Source organism: Natator depressus, chromosome 10, assembly GCF_965152275.1.
Source record: "Natator depressus isolate rNatDep1 chromosome 10, rNatDep2.hap1, whole genome shotgun sequence".
In the NCBI taxonomy this organism is placed as follows: Eukaryota; Metazoa; Chordata; order Testudines; family Cheloniidae; genus Natator; species Natator depressus.
In genome coordinates this window covers 50,258,128-50,282,118 of record NC_134243.1, presented here as the reverse complement: position 1 = coordinate 50,282,118, position 23,991 = coordinate 50,258,128, and the positions used below count along the sequence as shown (strand labels likewise).

General features: G+C 41.6%; 1 protein-coding gene across 1 annotated transcript in view; it reads right to left on the bottom strand.

The window, feature by feature from the left end:
- Window positions 1–23,991, bottom strand: part of CIB2 (calcium and integrin binding family member 2) — a 100,282-nt gene that overhangs the window by 21,965 nt on the left and 54,326 nt on the right. Inside the window, exons 3-5 of the mRNA XM_074966099.1 lie at window positions 19,861–19,972; window positions 7,502–7,649; window positions 2,582–2,777 (exon numbers count right to left, since the gene is read on the bottom strand). Coding sequence (XP_074822200.1) covers window positions 2,582–2,777; window positions 7,502–7,649; window positions 19,861–19,972 — 456 coding nt within the window. The remainder of the gene's footprint in view (window positions 1–2,581; window positions 2,778–7,501; window positions 7,650–19,860; window positions 19,973–23,991) is intronic.

Below are 23,991 nucleotides of genomic sequence, written 5' to 3'. Positions count from 1 at the left end.
GAGGAACTGGAAGGGACTGGTATCCATTTATGAACATAATGGCTAAATTAAATTCCTTATAATGGCTACAGCTTTAAGCAACAAAAACAAATCCAGAAACAGTCTGCCCTCTAATTCAGGATCTAAAGATGATGACGAAAAATTGTCCTGCACAATGAAAGACCAAGTTCCCCTAAGTAATACAATTGTGCTAGGAGTTTCCACAGAGGCCCATTACACAAAGAAGGACTTGTCTACATCATCTGGGTCTCTAACATTGTCTCATGGATCAAATACCCTAGAAAACAAGTGTCACAGGGTGAACTGGCCCTTTAAGGAGACTGGGGGATCAGCCTCACCTGTGGCAGGTGTAGCTTACCTCCCCAGCTGGAGGGAATGAGAGAGCACAAGGGTCATGTAACTAGGAATCAGGTCTGCTGGGAGATAGGACAGACTGTGGTCATGCAGAGAGAACGGAGCTGGAAGCGAGCAAGCAGCGAGCCAGGGAGAAGGCCAGTCTAAGCATATAGGAAGAGTCTGAGAAAGGAAAGACAGAGCTACAGGGCTCAGCTGTTGGAGTCTCGGGGCGGGAACCCATAGCAAAGGATTGGCATAGGTTCCCCTCATGCAGCTGCCTTGTGAGGTGGTATAGCCATCCCTGCCAACAATGGGATGGGGATGAAGGAATTGATTGGAGCTCAGGAGAGCAGGAAGCTGAGACCTGGGGAAGGGACTGTTGTGAAACAGGATAGACCCTGAGAGGAAGGCTGTGCCAAGCATGATGCTGGGACAGAAGATCTGGGATGGCCTTGTGATAAACTCCAGAAGGGATGGGCATTTGAGACTTAGCCAAGGGAAACTGAGGCAGAGGATGGGCCCAAAGCCAGATTGGGTAGGTACCTGATACAACAGGCCTGAGGACAGGCCCACTGACAGGAGGGGGGAAAGGAGACAATTGCCCAGGGGCCCGGGTGATTTAAAAGGACCTGGGAGCCTCTGGCTGCCACCACCACTGGCAGCACAGTGGGGCTAAGGCAGGTTTCCTGCCTGCCCTCGCTCTGCGCCGCTCCTGGAAGCGGCTGGCACATTCCTGTGGCCCCTGGAGAGGGGGGTCTCTGTGCGCTGCCCCTGCCCCGACCGCCAACTTCGCAGCTTCCATTGGCCGCAGTCCACGGCCAATGGGAGCTGCGGGGGCGGTGCCTGCAGGCAGCAGTGCACGGAGACCCCCCAGGCATCCCTGCCTAGGAGCCGCTGCCAGAGAGGTGTGCCAGTCACTTTCGGGAGCCACCTGAGGTAAGCACCGAACCCTTGATCCCCTCCTGCACCCTAATCCCCTGCCCCAAGCTGGAGCCAGCACCCAAACTCCCTCCCAGAGCGTGCACCCCACACTCCCTCCTGCACCCAAACTCCCTCCCAGATCCTGCATCCCACACCCCCTCCTGCACCCAAATTCCCTCCCAGAGCCTGACCCCGCACCTCCTCCCGCACCCAAACTCCCTCCCAGAGCCTGCATCCCACACCCCCTCCTGCACCCAAATTCCCTCCCAGAGCCTGACCCCGCACCTCCTCCCGCACCCAAACTCCCTCCTAGAGCCTGCATCCTGCACCCCCTCCCGCACCCCAACCCCCTGCCTCAGCCTGGTGAAAATGAGTGAGGGTTGGGGAGAGTGAGCAATGGAGGGAGGGGGGACGGAGTGAGCAGGGGGCAGGACAGGGGCATGGTCTCAGGGAAGGGACGGGGCAGGGGCGGGGCAAGAGTCTTTGGGTTTGCGCGCTTAGACAGTTGGCAACCCTACTGAGCGGGCATATGGAAGCCCTGGTTGTGCTGGAATAGCTTGCTGGGCACCAGCAGCGCAGTTGGCAGCTTGCTGGGCACCAGCCAGCGCCGGCGCAGCACTGCCCAAATGTCAGGCGGACTGAGTCTGCGTAGACGCGGTTTGTGCATACGTAGGGGCCCATTCATTGTTCTGCCTGGGGCCCGGAATTGCTGTCAGCAGGCCTGCCTGAGGACAGCATCACTTGAGCTTTTAAAAGATCAAAACATCTAAGAAAAAACCTAAGAAAATCAAATGCAGAGATAATCAAAACTCATTGAGTTCTTGGTCTTCAAATAGTCAGTAAAGTAAGGGATTTCTGGGTAGAGGTCATCCCTTAGTTTGCAGCTAAAGGACTTGGGTTCAGATCCTCAAAAGGTATTAGTGCGTCTAACTCCCATTGAAATTAAAAGGAGTTTGGCTTCTAAATAGTGCTGAGGATCTGAGCCCAGGGGTCTGGTGTCTTTCTGCTTACACTACACTTTAGGAGATCTTCCAGAATAATAATTAATAATAATAATTAATAATATTAAAAGGTAAGTACAGACAAGACATTGATCCGGGAGAAAGTGCAGAGACCTTGGCTGAACACCAGGGCAGAAGAGTAAATAAAAAACCCTAAGCATTGCTGCTTGCCTATCCTCAAAAGAGGATAAATTGTAAATCAGGCTTAGAGCCTGTCAAATGTTACTCCAGCATGTCAACATTTGTCAAGGCCGTCATCTTTCCAACTGGAACAAAATATATAAACAAAGAACATTTGATAGTTTTTAAGGCAATTCTGATACCTGAGAAAGTCTGGTGCTTTGGAAATCATATTTTCAAAGTCTGCAAATGCTAATTTCCCATCACCATCCATATCAGCTTCTTCTATCACCTTCTCACAAACTAGAGTGATTTCTTCTGCTGTTAGCTCTTCTCGTGTCAGCTTGTTGAGGGTTTTTTCAAGGTCAGATTTACAAATGAAGTTATCTGTGTTAAAATCTAAACAAGAAGAGGAACAAAGAAAAGAAGATTGTCAATACCTCTCTCCAGATTAATTTACTCTAACAAAATGTGTACAAAAGAGAACAGTTTAAACAAATGTTTATGTCTGTCTTCAACCTCAGCAAACTTGGGACCAATTTCTCTGACAACAGATAACTCCCATTTATTTCAACAGGACTTGATTCTGTACGGTACAAGCAAACACTAGGCCAGCATTCAGAAGATCCTGTACTTGCCTGACCAAATACGGAGCATTTCCATCTAACTCAAATCCAAAGCTCTTGGTCAACATCTGGATTCTCTCAAAGACACTTGACCCAGTTTCTGTGGCAAGTGACAGCCTGCATATCTGTTTAGTAGAGCTTATATTCTCTGTAGGTCAACCATAATCAGGCAACGTAATCACATCCATACTTGTAGCCTGAACTTCCAGAGGAGGTCATGGCATGGAGCAACTCACAGAATCAAGGCCTGATCAAGAACACAGCAGTCTGCTTCCCCACCCATAAAACAAATACTTGGGAGGATCAATTAAGGTTTAGAAAGTGCTTTGAAGACAAAGCACTCTATCTGCAGAGTACTATTTTTAGTGTTACCATTCAATCCGGGTTTCTGCTAACATTGACATTTTGAGACACCAACCACAGAAGTGATGGGGGAAACAGTAAATTACAGTACTGCTCCATACAACGGTACTAACATACAAACAGCTAATAAGTTGCCAGTAAATCTCCATGGAGTACTTCCATGGTCACATGAGCGCAGAACCTAGTTGTCCACTGAGCAGCAATATTCCAAGCCTGATGGAACTGTCAGATTTGCAGCCTTGTATGCCTCAAGATTTAGTAGGTTGTCTGGCAAAAAAAAAATGTACACATAGCAGGTTTGTTTCCTGCTTGCTTTTTTATGATGGGTTATAGCTAAGCGGTTGCCTCTCTTTGCTCTCACTAAGGAAACCCTAAGCAGCAAAGCAGGCTGTTCACAAGGTGATGGCTGTTTTTCTTGGCTTAGGCAGAAGCATGCTCCAGCAGGGGGTTGGTGAATATATGCATAGTATTAGCTGGGGAAATGGTGTGTGTGCAGCTACATGGCATTGTGACAAATGTCTCTCGATAGATTAGTGAGTCCCCCCCCTTTAACCCCTAATCTTTGAAAGCAGATGTGTGAGATGATCTGACTGGATAGTGGCCACCCCACTGGTTAGATAATAAAACAATAACCAGCAATTATACAGGCTTCTCCATCCATAGATCCCAATGTGCTTAACAACAAGGTCATTACCATTTCCAGCATCTGATGAAAGACATACAACAGGGAAGTGACTTGCCCAGCATCACAACACAGATCAGTGGCAGAGTCAGGAACAGAACTCAGGCCTCATGCCTTATGGCACACACATATGGCACTAGCTAAGTAATCACCAGCCCTTATATAGCCAACAATACTCTGACTCTCACCAGAGAAGATAATGGCTGATGTAGGGAACTCGGGTGGCAACACATCCTAAAGGAGTGTAATGGGACTGGAAAGTTTCCTGCAAAGACTCCATCTTTTTATTTTTTTACCTGGTGCCTTGCTCTGTTTTTTATATTTGCTAATATCAAAATACCAGCATCAAAAACACAGCTGTTGTGAGCAAATCACGAGTTTTCTGTTTTATACATTTCAGCTGATGTCACAATCCATGTCTTGGTGGAGATTATGAAAAGACACTAGGGTGATCAGGTGTCCCGATTTTATAGGGACAGTCCAGATTTTTGGGTCTTTTTCTTATATAAGCTGCTATTACCCCTCACCCCTTTCCTGATTTTTTACACTTGCTGCCTGATCACCCTAAGGGACACTCAATTTAGAAACATTTCACCCATCGATTTTGCAATAACAGGTTTCAGAATCTCACATATGCTTTCATTGTCACTGCCGACTGTTCCATTTTACATGGGTATGGATGTAACACACACTGACTAGGAGGTTACACAGACATCTACCAATAATGCAAAAGGGCAGTATTTACAGACGAGCTTTTGGTGATTAAATATCTCTACCTAAGGTATTTTGCAATTACTTCTGCAAATGTATAACAGAATGCCTGTTAAAAGACCATTGTGAGCTTTTTTTTTCTAATCAGCCTTTGAAAATAGGTTGAATTAGCATAAGTTAATTTAATTATAAATTTAAGAGGATATTTAGCATGCTGTATTAAAGGATTATAGAATAGTGATTCAGTAGGTATGAATTTATATGTAAGGTCTGTGGCATGTGGCAGCTGATTTTATGATACAGAAAACATTATGGGAGGCTTGGTTTTGCTCTAATTGGTTGGAAAAATATGCTTTCAGCAACCCTGAAAGCAGTTGTTACTTTAAACTAGATACTTTAAACATAGCCTAAATGATCACCGTGGTCCCTTTCTGGCCTTGGAATCCATGAACTGTTCTCAATGTCCATTGAAGGTAGGAGAAAAAATGGGCTTAATCTGGAGCAAGGGAGATTTAGGTTAGATATTAGGAAAAACTCTAACGATAAGAGTAGTTAAACTCTGGAATAAGTTTCCATGGGAGGTTGTGGAATTCCCATTACTGGAGGTTAAGAACAGGTTGGACAAACACCTGGTCAGGGATGGTCTAGGTTTATTTGGTCCTGCCTCAGTGCAGGGGACTGGATTCTATGACTTTGAGGTCTTTTTCTGCCCTACATTTCCATGATTCTATTAATCTAAACGGTTATGAGTAAGGCTGTAAGAAAGGTCTGACGTTTGTTTCTTCAAAAGTTGCGGCCACAGTTTGTTCAAGTTGAGGTTTCAGTGCAGTCATGCCAAAACTGCAACTCCACCTGTCATAAATATAAAGGGAAGGGTAATCACCTTTCTGTATACAGTGCTATAAAATCCCTCCTGGCCAGAAGCAAAGTCCTTTTACCTGTAAAGGATTAAGAAGCTCAGGTAACCTGGCTGTCACCTGACCCAAAATGACCAATGAGCGGACAAGATACTTTCAAATCTGGAGGTGGGGAAAAGGCTTTTGTTTGTCTGTGTGATACCTTTGCTGGGAACAGATCAAGGATGCAAGCCTTCCAACTCCTGTAAAGTTAGTAAGTAATCTAGCTAGAAAATGCGTTAGGTTTTCTTTGTTTTGGCTTGTGAAATTCGCTGTGCTGGAGGAAATGTGTATTCCTGTTTTTGTGTCTTTTTGTAACTTAAGGTTTTGCCTAGAGGGATTCTCTATGTTTTGAGTCTGACTACCTGTAAGATTTTCTTCCATTCTGATCTTACAGAGTTGTTCTCTTATCTTTTTTTGTTCTTCTAATAAAGTTCTGTTTTTTAAGAATCTGATTGGGTTTTTTGGGTCTTAAAAATCCAAGGCTGGTTTGTGCTCATCTCAAGCCTCCCCAGGAAAGGGGGTGTAAGGGCTTGGGGGGATATTTTGGGGAAATAGGAACTCCAAATGGTCCTTTCCCTGTTCTTTGTCTAAATCACTTGGTGGTGGCAGCATACTGTTCAAAGACAAGGTGAAATTTGTGCCTTGGGAAAGTTTTTAACCTAAGCTGGTAAAAATAAGCTTAGGGGGTTTTTCATGCAGGTCCCCACATCTGTACCCTAGAGTTCAGAGTAGGGAGGGAACCCTGACACCGCCCAACAGATGTTAGAGACTTTGGGAACAGGCTGGTCTAAAGAGAAGAAGTCATAAGGGAAAACAAGGAGCCATAAACAGAAGGCTCAGAAGGGGAGGGTCTCGTGTATAGCTGCTGGAGATATTGCTTTTTGAGACCTTCTTAGTACGTGAGACCCCAGGAGGGGAGACCTTGCTTTGAACTTGGAAAGGTGTGATCCATTTCAAAGACAGGGCAAGCTAAAGCAGTAATTTTGTACTGACAGTGGGGAGTAGAGATATGCTGTGTTGGCCACCTTTGCATCTACCTTTTTTCATTTGTGCTCAATGCTTCTTGGCTGGACCCCAGAATCTAGACGCTAATCTCTAGCTAATAAAGAACTTTCAACCTTTTGATTATTATAGAAATTAGTAGTTTGTTCCCTGAGCTCTGTTATTACTACTTTGCAAACATCCTAGAAAGCACATGAAGTGGATTTCTCCCAGGAAATTGCTGTGCAAAGATGCAACAACAAGAATATTTTCTACAAAAATGTTGCCAAAGTGCTAATATAAAAAGATTCGATTCATGTTTTCAGAAACATTAGTGCTTCATTTAGCATTCTTCCATGTGTCTAAAATTAGAAACACAAAATGAGAATTTCCTATGAGCAAGAGAAAAATTCAGAAAGTATCTTTGTGTGAACATCATGCTCTCTGATGATCTTCTGGTTTCTAGAATTTAATTGATATTGGAAGTCTGAAACAATCTTATTTATCATCTCTGCTATTGTCACAATGACATACCACAAGATCTTTTGACATTTCAGTGGACTAAATAATACAGTATATCTAGAGGGGAAGATCCCTGAATTATACTAAAATAATCTCAAATACCAAAACATCTCTTCCTAGGGTTTGATCCTACATGTGCTTAACTTCAAGAATATAAGTAGTTCCGTGGATTTTACAGCTAAGTGCATGTTTGCTGATTGGCCAGAATGCTCAGCACCTTGCAGAACTAAGACATTTTGCTTTTTGGCTAAGCACAGAGCTGATAGTGAACATCTCTCCTAGGTAGACAGTCAATCTGAATTAATGGAGCCATTTATCTACAGCATCCCCACACATTACCATAGATCTTAAAGGCATAGATTGCTTTGAGCTCTCTGGGAGCCATTTCACTGAGCACAGAGAACATGTCCACGAAGTCATTGAAGCTGAGGTTCCCGTCTCCATCCTCTGAGAAAGCCTCCACAATCCTCTCCTTGAAGGGGTTCTCCTGCATAAAACACATAGGCTCATTTTTAAAACCTGGGACTTCACGAAAGCAGCAAGCACAGCAGTCACACAGTGCAGCCTCCAGACTCCCCCCTGCAAACTGCAGCCTGGGAGGTAAAATAGGCTGGTGTGGAGAACAGGATGGGGGCAAGGCAGGTAAACAGCCACACAGATACACTGATCTGGGAGCCAAATCCTGCTTACCTTACTCCTGAAAATAGTCCCAGTGAAATCAGTGGAGCTACTTGTGTGAATCAGGCAAGGAAAATTTGGCCCTGGATGAATTAACTAAAATAATCGGGAATTGTAAAGATTGTATGCAAATTGTTTAGTTTTTAAAAATCTAGATACAGTAAAAGCTGTGTTATCCAGCACTTTATCAACCAGAAAGCTCTATACCAGCATTTCTAATATCTCCCAATACAAATCTTCAATCTAGTAACCGGGACTAGTATACTGCCCGGGAGGTTAGGCAGTTGCACTTTCCTTTTATGCAAAAGAGACGGAAGACAAGTAATCAGGGATTTATTAAAAAAAGCTGCTTCCAGAGTGTGTCATAGGCACAGGTGCCGGAACTAAGGGTGCTGGGGGTGCTGCAGCACACCCTGGCTTTAAGTGGTTTCCATTATATACAGGGCTTAACGTCTGATTCAATGGCTCTCAGCACTCCTGCTATAAAAATTGTTCCAGCACTCCTGGTCATAGGATCATTACAGATCAGATTCAGCCCAGTCTCCTACACCTTCTACATCTACTATGATCACTGATGTTGATAATGATGACCCTGAGGCACTGGAAGATCCTGATGTGCCTTCTGAATCATCAAAGAAAGATTAAATTATGTTCAGTGTAGTTTTAGTGTTGTGTATTTTTAGTGACTTAGGTGTACGCCATGCGCTGCACATAGTGATATGTGGTATCATAAGATAACCCTACTGGATAGAAAATTTTACCCATATACACCTAAGTACTTCAAGAAACCAGCCACTCTGCAGAGCCGTATTACTACTGGATTGGTGAGTACCTGTATACTATTTTATACATTATTCATTTTATTGTATTCCAGTTCTTTGAAAATTGGTATTCCATTGGTAAGTATAACTCTTAGTAAACCAGAATTTTTGACTAACCGACACCCCCCATCTCCCCAACATGCTGGATAACAAAGCTTTTACTGTATAACAAAAACCCGACACTGTAACAGATACTAAAACACTTCTATAATATCACTCCCATGCCTACCAGCATGTGTCAGCTGGTCATTGTCGACTTAAGAGTCAATGTCACTTCCAGAAGTATGGCTTTTTATAGGGGGTAATTTCAAAACTGACTCTGACTTTGAAATAGTGCTGCTCAGTGCGTGGATCACAGTCAAATGAACGACCTTATATTTCACTAAATTGGGCCTTGACTACGCTACCACTTATGTCAGCAAAACTTATGTCACTCATGGGTGTGGAAAAAAACCCCCACCCCCCTGAGTGACATAGTTTTGCTGGCATAAGTGGTAATGTGCACAGTGCTATGTCAGTGGGAGAGCTTCTCCCGCCAGCATAGCTAGTGCCACTCGTTGTGGTGTTTTATTATATTGACGGGAGAGCTCTCTCCCATCGGCATAGAATGGCAACATGAGCGATCCTATGATGGTGCAGCTGCATCAGTACAGCTGTGTCACTGTAAGCTCGCTAATGTAGGTATGGCCTTGGTATCTCTGTGGTCAAAGAACTTCAAAGTTTGCCAACTCAGGCATTTTAGTGTATATATATTGCTGAGTGTATATTTTCAAACAAATCACATGAATAGATTTATGTATCTTTGTAAGTGGAAAATGAAAGTGAGCAAGATGGGCTGTATCATTTAAAAAAAAAATCGTATTGCCTCTAAATTCCAGGCAGCAAATGAATTGAACAGAAAGTCTACAAGGAAAAATATGAATCCATGCCACCCTTTTTATTCAAAAAAGAAACAGAATCATAGAAGCGTAGGGCTGGAAGGAAGCTCAAAAAGTCACTGAGTCCAGCCCCTGCACTGAGGCAGGACCTAGTAGCTCTAGACCATCCCTATTTCTTTAGGAGCAATTCATTATATGATGTATCTGGTTTTCATACCTTTTTTTCCTAAGCCAAACAAAAAATACAATGCCAGCAGCAGCCCTACCTTCCTAAATCACTCCACAACCTCCAGCTCAGTGCTTCTATACAATGGAGCAAAATCAAATATGGGAAAAAGACAGAATAACACAAGTCATGACAAATGGCAAATAAAAATTAGTAGCACATTAGGGAAGAGATCTTGTGTGTCATTTTTAAAAACTTTATTTGAACGGTAACAATCGTTCTGTTGATGTTGCTCTCCTGCCAAGACCGAATCACTATGCATTCCTACGGCAACGAGTTTAAGCAATCCCAGCGGCCTTCAAAGGAAAACACTGCAGGCACACGATTGTGGCATTCTGCTGTAAATGATGGATTCCCACTTTATATGAAGTTAACTGCATCTGAAGAAGTGGGTTTTTTACCCATGAAAGCTTATGCCCAAATAAATCTGTTAGTCTTTAAGGTGCCACCAGACTCCTTATTGGTTTTTTTTGGATACAGACTAACACGGCTGCCCCTCTGATACTTCATTACAACTGGATCTTATGTAAGTACAATTTACAGTCTGACACATCAGAGGGAGCATTTGTAATGAACTAGTGCTGGAGAGATACAGATACCATTAACATCAGTGAAGATCAAACCTGGGACCTCTGGCAGCACAAGTGAAAGACATGGTCATCTTACAGAATAAGTTTACTGCATTTGCATAAGACTAGTTACCAATTTAACATGTCAGACACTTAGAAAAGACAAATAATCCAAGCATGGATTAATGGGGCCTCAGTATGTTTCTTAAATAATTCTGTATATTCGCCCAATCAATCTTTTAAATTTGAGTAAAAAAAATTTAAACTTTCTTATCTATTTCTTTCCTTAACCTTCCCCATATTACATATACAAGGAGGTAGAGCTTGTAAGGTAAGACATGGTCATCTTACAGAATAAGTTTACTGCATTTGCATAAGACTAGTTACCAATTTAACATGTCAGACACTTAGAAAAGACAAATAATCCAAGCATGGATTAATGGGGCCTCAGTATGTTTCTTAAATAATTCTGTATATTCGCCCAATCAATCTTTTAAATTTGAGTAAAAAAAATTTAAACTTTCTTATCTATTTCTTTCCTTAACCTTCCCCATATTACATATACAAGGAGGTAGAGCTTTAGCTTGCACAATGGAAAGTATTAGTTACTTTAACAGATACGTCTCAAATCCTTTATGTAATTCCATTACCTCTGCTCTAAAGAGCACAGATTAAGGTTTCATAATATTTAAAGGAAAAAGCATTTTCACATAAACTGTGGGATTGTGTTCCTTCCTAGCTTCTTGTGTTCCCTTCAGCATTAATTGTTTAAAAAAGAGCCACTGTAAAATTCAAAACCTTGGTTTAGCTTGTTAAAAAAGCTTTTTATGTCCTCTCACAATACATTAAGGGAGAGAGAGAAGCAGGAAAGAACTGTTAATGCTGAGAATTTTGCAATCTAATAGACTGCTTGAACATTGGTCTGGTGGGTTGAAATCATCAGAACCCCTTTGGATGGGCTTATTACATTTGTCATTAATCTTTTGATTTTTGGACATGCTACAATGTATATTATGAAACGCAGTCCTGGAATACAATGCACCAAGGCAGCACCTGGCTATTACAGTATGTGTAATTAATTATATGTAAGCTTTTCTGCTGTTCTAGTTATGAATCCTGACATGCAATTTGTTGTTTACTCCTCTGTCATTTTTCTCCAAAGCCTTTTATAAAACATTCACGTTCTGCTTTAATCCCATCCATTTTGTATTTATCTGTGGTTCGATCAGTGAATTCAGAATACTGTGTACTGTGAGCATGAGCTGATTGCATGTTGGAAATATGAGGTTACTAGGCACAGATAAGTAAAGTAATACGCAGGGCTGTGAACAGGTCAAGATAACCAAGCAGGAGTGGCTTGGTTGTTATTAAGAAATGCCTTTATATCAAAACAAATCTTGAGACTATTCTCCCTTCAGTGTTTGCACATAAATCCCCTTTGACTTTAATGGAGGAGTTTCACTGCATCAACAAGACAATAATATGCTATGTGGACTATTGAGGTCGTGTTAGGATGTTTTAAACAGAAATGGACCTGGCCTGAACTGGTCAGAATGAGAAGTTCCCCAAAATTTGGGGTGTTTTGGTTTGGGCCCAGCTCTACTTTTAGCTTGAGATGTTCATATCATGGATGGATGCTTTAAACAGATAAAATGTTCACTAGCAGATGTGACCCATCATCTGCTGATTAAAAAAAAATTGTATAACCAAGGGCAGGGGAGATAATTATTTTTAAAACTTCTGGGTCCATCCTGTCTGTCTTTCTAGGTATGCATAAGGGAGTTTTATAGTCTACAGTGTGCAATATGACGGCAACCAGTGTTGACATATGAAAAGCAATGCACATCGGAAAGAAAATTTTAAGTAGATGTCATTGAGGCCAATAACTTAGCAAAATTAAAAAAAGGATAGGACATTTATATGGATAACAAATATCCAGAGTTAAAACATACACCTTTTCAATTAACAGAGTCAGCTCAGGGACCTGGACATCACTGTAGACAGCTCAATTAAGGTGTTAGCTCAATGCGGAGCTGTGGTCAAAATATCAAATAAGATGCTAGTATGCATAAGAAATAGGATAGAGAAAGATGGCATTATAAATATCTTTGTGTTATGTAAATCGATGGTGCAGATTCATCTGGAATGCTTAAGACCCATATACTAATGCCAAGAGGAGTCATACTTGTAGACAAAGGCACTATGACTAAGATTTTCAGAAATCTAGGAATTACATCCCCATCTCGCACTGATACGAGCTGGACTCTTAACATCCTTAGATGTAGAGAGTCCCAGCCTCTATGGCCCTAGGTCTCACTGACCCTTTTTTTGCTTTTATACTAAATCTCCTATGTTTCAGCTTTGACATTGCTATTCAAAGACTTGCCACTCTGTGACTAGAGAGCACATATTTTAGGAATGGTTTATGTGAGCACTTGGCCTTTAATATAGTATGGAAGAGAAGAAATGTCTTGACCCCACTTGTGTCTACAATAGTAAGTGCAATAATTGATGTAGAAGCAGGAGAAAAGTATCTCTGTAGCCTTTAAAAAGGACCCTTATCTACTGACATCCCTCAAAACAGTAATTTGCTCATGTGGATATGGATTCTAGTAAAACACTTGACTAGAAAGGGAAAAGTGGAATTTCTAGAGCCTGATGATTAATTCTTAAGTAATTGGACAAATTTCAACTCTGGTCATGTATTGCTATTGAGCAAACTGCAATTTTTTCAGCTGTATTCACTTATCAAAATGAATTTACCACATATTTGCTGCAAATAATTCTTTTCTGTAGTTTGTTTTACCAGTTTTCTGAGAGACATAAATGAATATTTACTGAATATTGTTTGTGGTCTTACCCAATTCTAGTAATTTTCTTTACATTTTAAGGTTCTCTAGGGAGGGAACTTGGGACAAATTCTGCCCTAAGTATACCTGTGCCTCCAAATTGATTTCAATATGGGTAGGTGTGTAACTAGCAGAACTCAGTCCTTTGTCATTTTATTTTTGCCTGTAAAGCACAATACACATGCATGATGCTAAATAAAGATAATAATATCCTAGTCGCCTGAGTGACACATGGAACAATATAGTGCGTGCATACCTTTGCCAGACTAAAGTCTCTTTTGTTTCTACTTTCCTCTTTTATAGATCTGGATGATCAACTGTCTGTTTGATTATCAACCAAGCTACCTCCCCTACATAATGAAAAAGAAATGCCAAAATTTGAGACTGAGCTCTCCACAGAGTTCTTAGATGCTAGCTAAGATCATGTTAGGTATCAGGTTAATATCTGATAAGTTCTTTAGCTAAGGCAGGGGAATAGATGCAATGATCTAATAGACTTTTTCTATTGCTAACTCCAATGACATATTTTAGCCCAATGTGCAATCATTTCACCATAGGAGCAAACAAAAGACATTGGGGACTATTGTATCCATAGCTCAACACAGTGTCTTTCCAGATCAAGAATTGCTCCAGTTCTCTGGCACCCTAACACTCTGCTCAGAAATCCAGCTCATGACCAGCTAAGGGCTTTTCCTTATTGTCTGTGCTGCTTTATCCAGTGGCAGTTCTTGGGTTTCTGTTTTACTATCTGCCACATTTCAGAAAGGAGCAAAATGTTTAAAGATGCGAATGATCCATGGACAGAGCACACAAGCCACATCAACACCAGGAGAAGAGCTCAGACGAAGAATCAAAGGTGTAAAAATGGCCTTGAGCAATCCTGCACTGCAAACCCCCCTTCCCCCCCGTCAGGGAATGGTGCAGGGGACCTTGGAGCCAATACAGAGGGATGTGGAGGTCCAACCATCCTCAGTGGAATGGTTCAACGAGAATGCTGTAGACTCCCATGTGGATGTTTCTGCAGGAGCAGGTTGATAGCATTACCAGGGCCTAAGGCATTGTGGACAGCAGGTGGAACAAAAATATAAGCTAACTCTAGAAAGTGAAGTTACCAATGGCTTTTCAGTCACGAAGCTATCGTCAGGCATGGTTTGTATAGGACAAGATGATCATGTTGGATGTGGCCATGCAGTCGTAAAGGAAGACATCTGCTGAGCATGTTTCAGCTGAATGTCAAAAACCCTCAAGGTCCAGGCTATTAGTAGTGCTGCCCATTTAGAACTAAAAAAAAGCCCCCTGATATATTAGCACTGTGTTTACGTAACGGAAGTGTTAAAATTTAGAGACTCTAGAACCTAATTTAACAGCCGCTGAAGTGGGATAAATTGGCATAGCTCTATGACTTCAATAGAACAACACAGATTTACATCAGCTGAGCATCTGGCCTAATACGTTTATTTATTTTCCTGTCCCAACACTGAAACCTCCACAGGCAATAGAAGCTCTTCTCTCACTTTATCATTAATTAATGCATGATTCCTGGCAGATTAAGGTTTGTGACTGTCAGCAAACTTTCTCTCTTTGAGTCATGGAAGTTGCATTTAAATTCAGCTTGGCTCAATCATTAGCGTGTGTAGTAGTGATCCGTCTTCCTCTACATCTAATTCCCTCTGAAATCTAATTTAGAAAAGTGCATTATTGATTCTATCTATTTATCAGATCCTGCGGCTGTGGTGCTGAGCTCAGTCTTGGCAGTAACTACAAATGATACAAAAAGAAAAAAAATTGTAGGAGAAAAGCCAGGCATACTGGAAATCTCTCAAATTTACTTAGAATTCAATAGATATTTTTTGTTTGTTTCTTTTTAGAGAAACTCCGATGTTAGCTTTATCTTCAACTCTACGATGCTGAAAAGCTACTGATGGGAAAGACCACTACAGCAATCTCTTTGGCATTACATTTGGAAAAGTTGCAAATGCAGAGCTAGATTATGCATCTTTTCTTTGCGCATAAATCAAAGGGACCACAGCTGTTAGACTGTAAGCTCTTTGGGCAGGGACTATTTTTGTTCTATTTGTATGGCCCCTAGCACAATGGGATCCTGGTCCAAGACTGGGGCTCCTACATGCTGCCACAATACAAATAAATACAAATAATTTTTAAGACGGCCCTGGCAAAAATAGGAAATCAAATCCCCTCCTTCAAACCAAATTCCTCGCGGGAAGCAAATTCACAAGCCACTGAAATAGAGGTAATCGCTTTACAAATAGTCTGAGAGTCAGTTTCTCAATCAACAAAAATTTGCAAGCTGACAGCAATCTTTTCAAGAAATCTACAAACTCTGATGAAACTGAAAAACAAACTGTTGTGTAATAACCAGAAATTTGACACTGAGTTTTGTCATACTGTTTTCACAAAACCAAGTTCCAAGATTTTCATCCAGTTCCTTTCCCCTATAAACCCCTTCTCAAAGCCAACCAAGAAGCCTTAAAGGTTTTGCATATTCTCACTGAGAAGACCAGATAGATTCTGCTGAATTTAAAGATAGTTATGAGAACTCTGGCCCATAAAGAAATACAGTATAACACTATTACATCCTATTCTTTTCTAGGCAGCCTGCCTCAATCTTAGGAGTGGGAGTCTTATTTCAAAAAGAAACTTCTGTTTTGTGCCTCATTAGTAATTTAGGAATAAGCATGTTCTATTGCAACTATACCTAATCAATGGATATTCTCTCAAAGTAGGTAGCTTCCTAAAGACTTCATCATTTGGGGCCTGTCACTGGATGCACCACTCACAGTTGAGCTGGTGACTCCTCCTGGTCACTCTGGGGATTAGTTCTCAAGGCCAACATCCCCATCTCATATGACTGGCATCATATGGGAGCAGCACTGAGGTTTCTCGGTTGTCCTAACAACTTACTTCTTGTAGGGCCACTAACCACCATTTGACAGTTACAATTTTTGTTGGTGCCATCCAGTTCTGGATTCATATAATTGAACTAAAGCCAAAGGGTTTCATATCCCATTACCAATACCCAGAGGTCTTCAGTTACCCCACTTCTTCCATTTTGGTGCTTATGTAAAATGGAAAGTGTGGTGACTCTTCATATACACTCCAAACGCCCTTGGGTACTGCCATGATGGGTGACCTGCCAGTATGACAGATTAGAGAGATACATTTCATATCTATGTAAAATGTCCTTGCAGGGGATGGGTGAGTCAAAGAAACAGTTTCTAAATCAAACAGCCCTGAGTGATGACTGGATTTCTAACAGGGGCGTAATTCAGTTTGCATGCAATGTTTCTGAAAAAGCAGCAGCAGGTAGAAGGCTAAACACAACTGGGGACATATTTGCATTCTGCAAAAGTATGTTAAATGTGAAGTACATGCTGCTTTACCCTCCTATTTACCAAGTATGTGAACTGGTTAGTTTCTTCAGATAAACCATGTTTTACTTTGTGTCAATGTAGATATGGCAAGTGGCACTGTCTGGTGTATAACATAGTATCCCAAACAACAATACTTTGCACTTGTGTGTAGCACTATTCATCCAATAATCTGACAACAGTTCAGAGCAGTGAGTAAGTATTATTCCCATTTTACAGATAAGTATACTTATCTGGTGTAGACAGATATACAGGGGCCAAATCCTTGGTCCCACTCTAGTTGCCTTGCACCACCTGAGAGACACACAACAAATGGAAACTCAGTGCATCTGGCCCCCTCGTTATTCCCCCAGCATCAGGAATTCCCTAGGAATAACAGAGCCACCAGAGAGGTGTTATGCCATCCACCCTTGCAGCCAGAGGGGGAAGGTTGTGTGGACAGGTTACTTTTGTAAATTAAAATTAAAGCAACCTGGGTGTTGCTCTAAGTTACACTAGGGGTTGGCTGCAGGGCGGGGGAGCAGCAAAAGGAGACTTGAAACCACCTTTGTTTTCCCTCACCTCTCAGCTGCACTGCATGTATCTTGTCACAACTGAGGATCTAGCCCAAAGATGTAGTTGGTTCTGCTGGGTGCTGGACACTTCTGATCATCAGGTAATTGATTTAAGCGCTGAAATATGGATTTAGGAGCCTAACTTTAGGCACTGAAGTAAGACAGTCTTAGTCAATATGTCTAAAGTTATCCATTAAAAAACTGAGACATCTAAAATTAAAGGCCATATTTTAAGAATGTGGCTATTAATCTCTGTGCCTGTGAAATAGGAATAACCCTTCCCACCTTTAACACATGCTTTGAGATCTATGAAAAATATTTTAGAGATTTAATAACAGGATATTTTACGTAAAAGGATGTAGGTGACTGATTAAAAGGGTTCTGAAATAAATATTTACTGCTCCAAAATAGTCTATTCATATTATGAGCTATTTAAATGTTCTTTACTGTGACAAATGATAAAATTAACAATTCAACATTATGCTTTAAAACATATCATTTCACAGAATGTTTCAGAAGAATAATGGTTCTTGGAATATTGCAGATATTATAGGTTTGTAAATAAGTAATAAACCTCAAATTGCCCTCATTTTGTCTTCTGTTCCTACTGTCATGCTATATATCATGGCGAACATGGTAGGGAATCTTTTTGTATTCCTTGATTATCCACGTTTCTCACATTGTTAAAATATCGCTCATATTCTGAAGAGATGAGTTGTTAGGTGCCAGGGAATGTTTGTTTGGATACATAGCATTATCATGGCAACCAAGGGTACAGGCTTCCCGTATAGCTGGTATGCTTAATTAGTAAAAACCATTCTGGGGCTGGATTCTGATCTGGATGGAATTGAGTTGCCTACCTTCATGAGCTAGGGGCTGAATAGCTGTACTTCAGGGTAGAAAGTCCATTTGTCCTAATTTTAGAGTAATGAGTTAAATCACACATTGTGACATTGATACAATATAAGGTAGATAACCATTAATGTCAAAAAAGTGAGGTGTGATCAAATTTAATAACATAGGAATAACATACGAATCTAGTTAAGGAAATGACCCTACCAAAATATTAATAATATAACATATTTAATATTAAATTTGAATATTAATATGTTATAATGCTGGTGACAGTGGTATTTATGATACTGATGGCATTCAAAAGTTTGATTCACATGAGGGTTTTTTTCTGCACTTTTTGGTAAAGTGTATCTTTGTTACATTTTTGGTAACAACTTTTGAAAGCGTGCTGCATCTTCTTGTACCCTCTCTATGCCTTTTAAAGGGTTAGCACATAATGAGAATTTATAAATACTACAGGACTCATGTTTCGATCTTGCCAAAGAAATCAAAGTATCCCAGCACAAAAGAACCCTTGGATAACCTCCAATTTTCTTCCTGAATCCCACTTCTGAGCTGCATGTTTTAGGCCCCCAGCAAATCATAATTATGCCAGAAGTTCTCAAAAAATTCTTCAAAGATCTTTTTATATAATAAATCTTTATGGGCTGAAAGCCCTTCATTTCTCTATTTACATTAAACAAATTATGTATTTCTAGATCTGGTCAAGTCCTCTTCAATAAATACATTTTTCTGAGTCAAATGGGCTTCTGAGAACATGTATGATGTTGCCCCAGCCCTGAGCGTGCACCAGACACGGTAGGGGGACTAACAATGCTGAACTTCAGTTTGAGTTTGGCTTTAAATGCCTTTCAATGCATGCTGACTTCAGGACTGTACATTTATTTTTTCAGAAAAATACTGCATTTGCTTTTGCTTCCATTCAGGTGCTGACTGCTGTGCTACATTATGGAGATTTTTTAAACCATTGAAATGAAGACCACCAGCTACAACATTTTTGCACTATTCCCTTAAATATTTGGGTGACACTTCCAATGATGGTAGCAGTGAGTGGACTGTGGTTTTTGCATGATAGTACATAGAAACTCTATTAACCTATTTTATATTACATAGAAAAACTAACAAACGTATTATGTCATAACTGGTACAATTCAATACTTTGCTTCAAAAGGTTAAATGGTATCTAACAATCCACACTTGTCCTGTTAAACTATGGTACATTTAGTTGCTGTACTGGATAAAGGATAGATGTGCGGACTCATATTTCTCACTCCAAATTTTTGCATGATGTGAACCACATTTTGATTTTCTTATGGACACCCTCTCCTCCCACTAAGATGATGTGATATCCCTGTAGCAACACAAGCTCTTGCTTATATGGAAAAGTAATATGGGGAGTAGTTAGTGTGTTTTCAGCTTCTTTTTTAGGCAATTTAGCCTCAGGAAACAAGGAAGAGGAACCAGCACCTGTGATAAGCCAGCTCTCTGAAGACCACCAGCAAGTTCTCCACAGATCACAGTGAAAGACTTCCTGACTCAGTGGTCTGAGCAAAGAGCTAGGAGCCAGGAACTCCTGGGGGCCCTATCAGTTGTTTGCACACTGCTTCCATCAATTTCAACAGGAGCTGCATACATACAGCTGATGTTATGATGAGACACCCCCCCACACCTTTCAAGTATTGGTCCTGGCTCCCTTGGTGATGGGGAAGTCTGTACTTCATGTAGTTACATAAATCACTCCTGTGTCTGACATTGGTTTTGCCTGGAATAGGAAGGGGAGGAACTCAGTTTCTCGCATTACTTATCACTCAACCATAGTACTTCACTCCCTTGAAGCAAATTTAACATGATGCCATTTTTAAGCAGTTAGAAGCAATACCTTTAGTTCAGGCATGTTAATTATAAGCTGTATAGGTAGTTTAACATCTGGATCCTTGGTGTAGTCCATGGGCACAATGTTCGGTGCCATTTCATGGTATCGGCCATGCAACCTGCAAACAAGCAAAAAAGAAGCCATTCCATTCAGTAAACAGGCTCACATTGTTTTGCTGCTCTAGGCCCCATTTACTTTTATTAAAACAAGAGCCTTGCCACTTGAGTCACAGCATTTAAGGCCAGAAAGGATCAACTAGTCTGACCTCTTGTGTATCACAGAGTACACCAACAACACCCAGCACACTAAATCCAACAATAGAAATGAGACCAACAGAAATGAGACCCACCGGAGTCTCACCGGAGACCAACAGAAATGAGACCCACCGGAGTCTCACCGGAGACCAACAGAAATGAGACCCACCGGAGTCTCACCAGAGACTAAACTATCATGCGCCATAGGCAGAGAATGGGAGGGACCAAAGTGCGCCAGTGCTCGAGGCCCCTACAATGGCAGGGAATTAATTAAATAGATATACCCAGATAATCCTGTCAAGCGACCTATTCCCACAAGCTGCAGCAAAAGGCAAAAAAACCCCAAGGTCACTACCAATCTGACCTGAGGGGAAATTCCTTCCTAATCCCACATATGGCGATCAGTTAGACCTTGAGCATATGAGCAAGAACTAGCCAACCAAGCACCTGATAGAGAGAAAGCTAGGTGCCACCACAGAGCCCTAGCCCACCCTGCCCACTGTTCCATCTCCAGCCACTGCCATCCCAGATGAGACAGAGGAAGGAGATTAAAAAACTTCCCAGAATACACTGGGGGAGGGAGGGGAATCTCTTCCTCATTCCTGCCAGTGGCTGGCTCAAACCCTGAAGCATGAGCTTTAGGAACATAAGATAAAAACCAAAAGTGAGCCCCATGGCTGTTGATCCCTGCACCCCACCATCACAAGCAATCCGTCATACAGTTGCACTCAAATTTGTCCAGCTCTTTCTCAAAAATAATTAAGTCGTTTGACCCACAACTCCTGTGAGAAGGCTGTTCGAGAACTTCACTCCTCTGATGGTTAGAAATATTCTTCTAATTTCCAGCCTGAATTTGTTCATGGCCTCTCTCACTTCCAACTGATGAGCCCTCAGCTTGTAGCAGAAATTCTTATTATTAGACCCTAAATGGATGACCTTGCACTTTGTACTAATGAATTTCCGCCCATTGCTGTCAGACGAGTCTTCAAGTTCATCCAAATCTTCCTGCATAATATTCCAATCCACCTCTGTATGGACGATGCCTCCCAGCTTTGCATCAGCAGCAAATTTCAGAGCACACTCCTACTTCTTCTGCCAAGGTCATTAATAAAAATACTGAATAAGACTGTTCCCAAGACTGATCCTTGAGGAATTCCACTCGTAACCTCTCTCTGATACAATAATTCACCTTTCAGCACAACCTGTTGTTTTCTTCTCTTTAGCCAATTCCTTATCCACCTTACAATGTTTGTACTGACCCCACCTTCCCTAATTGAATTAAATTAATTCAATTGAATTAATTGACATTAGGTACTGTGTCAAATGCTTTACTGAAGTCCAAATATATTAGATCTACTGAGCTTCCCTTATCAAAAAAATCATTTAGTTTCTCAAAGAGGGAAATCGGATTAGTCTGGCATGATCTACCTTTGGTAAACCCGTATTGCAATACATCCCCTTTACTGTTTAGATCTATGAATTTAATTATTCTTGCTTTCATAATTTTCTCTAAACCCTTGCATACTACTAAGAGAGCATGATACAGTACCTGACATGCAAACAGCAAGTAATGTCCATTAGACCCCTATTAGGGTGCAAAGCAGGAGGGGCATTCACAGGTGTCAGTATACAATAAGCTAGGTACGAAACTGGTGAGTCCGTGGGTGGGTGAGGCCCAGTTTATATAATATGTCCACACAGCAAATGTGGCCCAGGGCAATTCATTAGAGTATTTGCTGTGCAGCTATGCAAGAACAGGATCACCTAGGGTATGTCTACGCAATTGATCTGCAGTGATGCAAGAACAGGGTCATCTGGAATATGTCTAGATTGCTTCTGGGAGCAAGACGCCCAGCCCAGCTCCACAAACTTATGCTAGCAGGGCTCACGCTGATGTTGTAGCTGGGGGCCGGAGCTTGGGCTGTCAAGCCTGAGGCAGCGGTGTTCCAGTCTGAGCTGCAACACCAAAGCAATGTCTACACAGCTATTTTTAGCATCCTAGTGCGAGCCCCCCTAACCCTATTCTGTGGATCCAGGCTAGGAGGCTTGCCCCGGGTGCAGCATAGACATACCCCTCGAAGGCCAATGACCTGGGCAAAAAGGTATTTAAAAGACACAGAATACATGACTGCGCTCGTGGTCACCCCAGCAAATACCAGAGAAAGCACTTGTCAGTATCCCAGTAGCCAGCTGCAATAGTTCAGAGGAGCCCTGGTCTCGCACCAGTGCTGCACCTTATTATAAGTATTGTGGTAGTACCTAGGGGCCCCACTCTGGGATCAGGCCCCACTGTACTAGGTGCTGTACACAAAGTCCCTGTCCCAAAGAGCTTACAGATTAATGAAGATGAGAGAGAACAGGTGGATACAAACACACACAGGGGAACAAAGAGTCAGAAAAATTAGTGTAATAAGCAATGGGCACAGTGCACCAGCTGCCTTAATCATTGCCAGCAGCATGGCATAAATGTATTTTAAGGACAGGTTTAGAGGAGGATAATGTAGTAGCTTTGCCACTGACATTGATTTGCTATATGTTCTAGTGAGATAAAGGAAACTTAACCTTGGGCTGTACTGGAAAATACAACAAGGTTGCTCAGTAGCTACTGAGAGCATGTATTCAGTTAACAACGCCAAAGGCTCTTTACTACTGGCCTGCCGTCTGATCCTGCACACCCTCACTCATCGCCTCAGACTGGATGATCACAATGGTCCCTTCTGGCCTTGTAATCTATGAATAGGTAGCTCCACTAAGTTTAATGGCATTACACACCTGAGTAAGGACTAGTCTCATGGGAAGATAAGGACGAGTCTCACTCTCTTTGCAGGATTTGGCCCCTAGTTTGGATCAGTATCAATGATCTACAAGTGAAAGATTGCATTACAGTACCAATTCCATATGCCATCTAGTCGAGTGCCCCTTGAAATGATTTTATACAGCTATTTGTGCCTAAATATTTTACATAACCTAGCTATACAGCAAGAAATATCTGAAGGGTCTCATACAGGCCAATCTGCATCAACATTGTAATTTGTCAGCTGTTTCTCTGCAGTTCTCCTCAGCTGCATTCAGTGCGGTTCACAGTACAGCTGCGTCAAGCTGTGATGTGCTCTTTAGTGTCATAGAGAGGCCAGACTGTTTTACAAACGTTTCCAAGAGCAAAATGTTAAGAGAAGTCAATTTCCCCACAGCTATCAAATACAGTTAATCACTTCTAGCTCCCTTAAAAATCTCATTTATGCTTCCAAGATTCCATGTGTAAAAAGTCATTTTTTATGCATTTAGTAGAAGAATGAAAGTCATATTTTTCCTTTACAGGTTCAATTTATTGGAAGGTTTCTATAGGATGTTCTCAGTACTGTATGACAGTATGATATAGCCTATCTATGTACATTTACAGATGTAATTTCATCAAGGGAATCTAGGCACATTATATACGAAGCATTTATAAACCACTGCCGGATTAGCTTGCTGATAATCACCAAACCCCAGAGGACAGAATTATACATCTTGGCTTGGAGACTTGGCTATGGCTAAGGATCACAAAATGCACCTCAGGAGGGGGTATTGCAAAGATGCCTGACATGTCTATGCATCTCTTTGCTCGCCGTGTGTAACACAGAGCAGCCTAAGAGCTGCTCTAAATTACATTGGCTGCCAAAAGGCACAAGGGCCTGATACAGACACCAAAGTTTGCTGGAGTATAAGGAAGCTCCAGCCATGTCTCCTTTCTCCTCCAGTTATACCTGCTGCACCAGGAGCAGGAGAAGGGTAGGTAGCATAGAAGCCTCTACACTAGCTCTGTGTCATAAACTCATAGATTTTAAGGCCAGTAGGGAGCAGCAGATCATCTGATCTGACCTCTTGTATATCACAGATCATA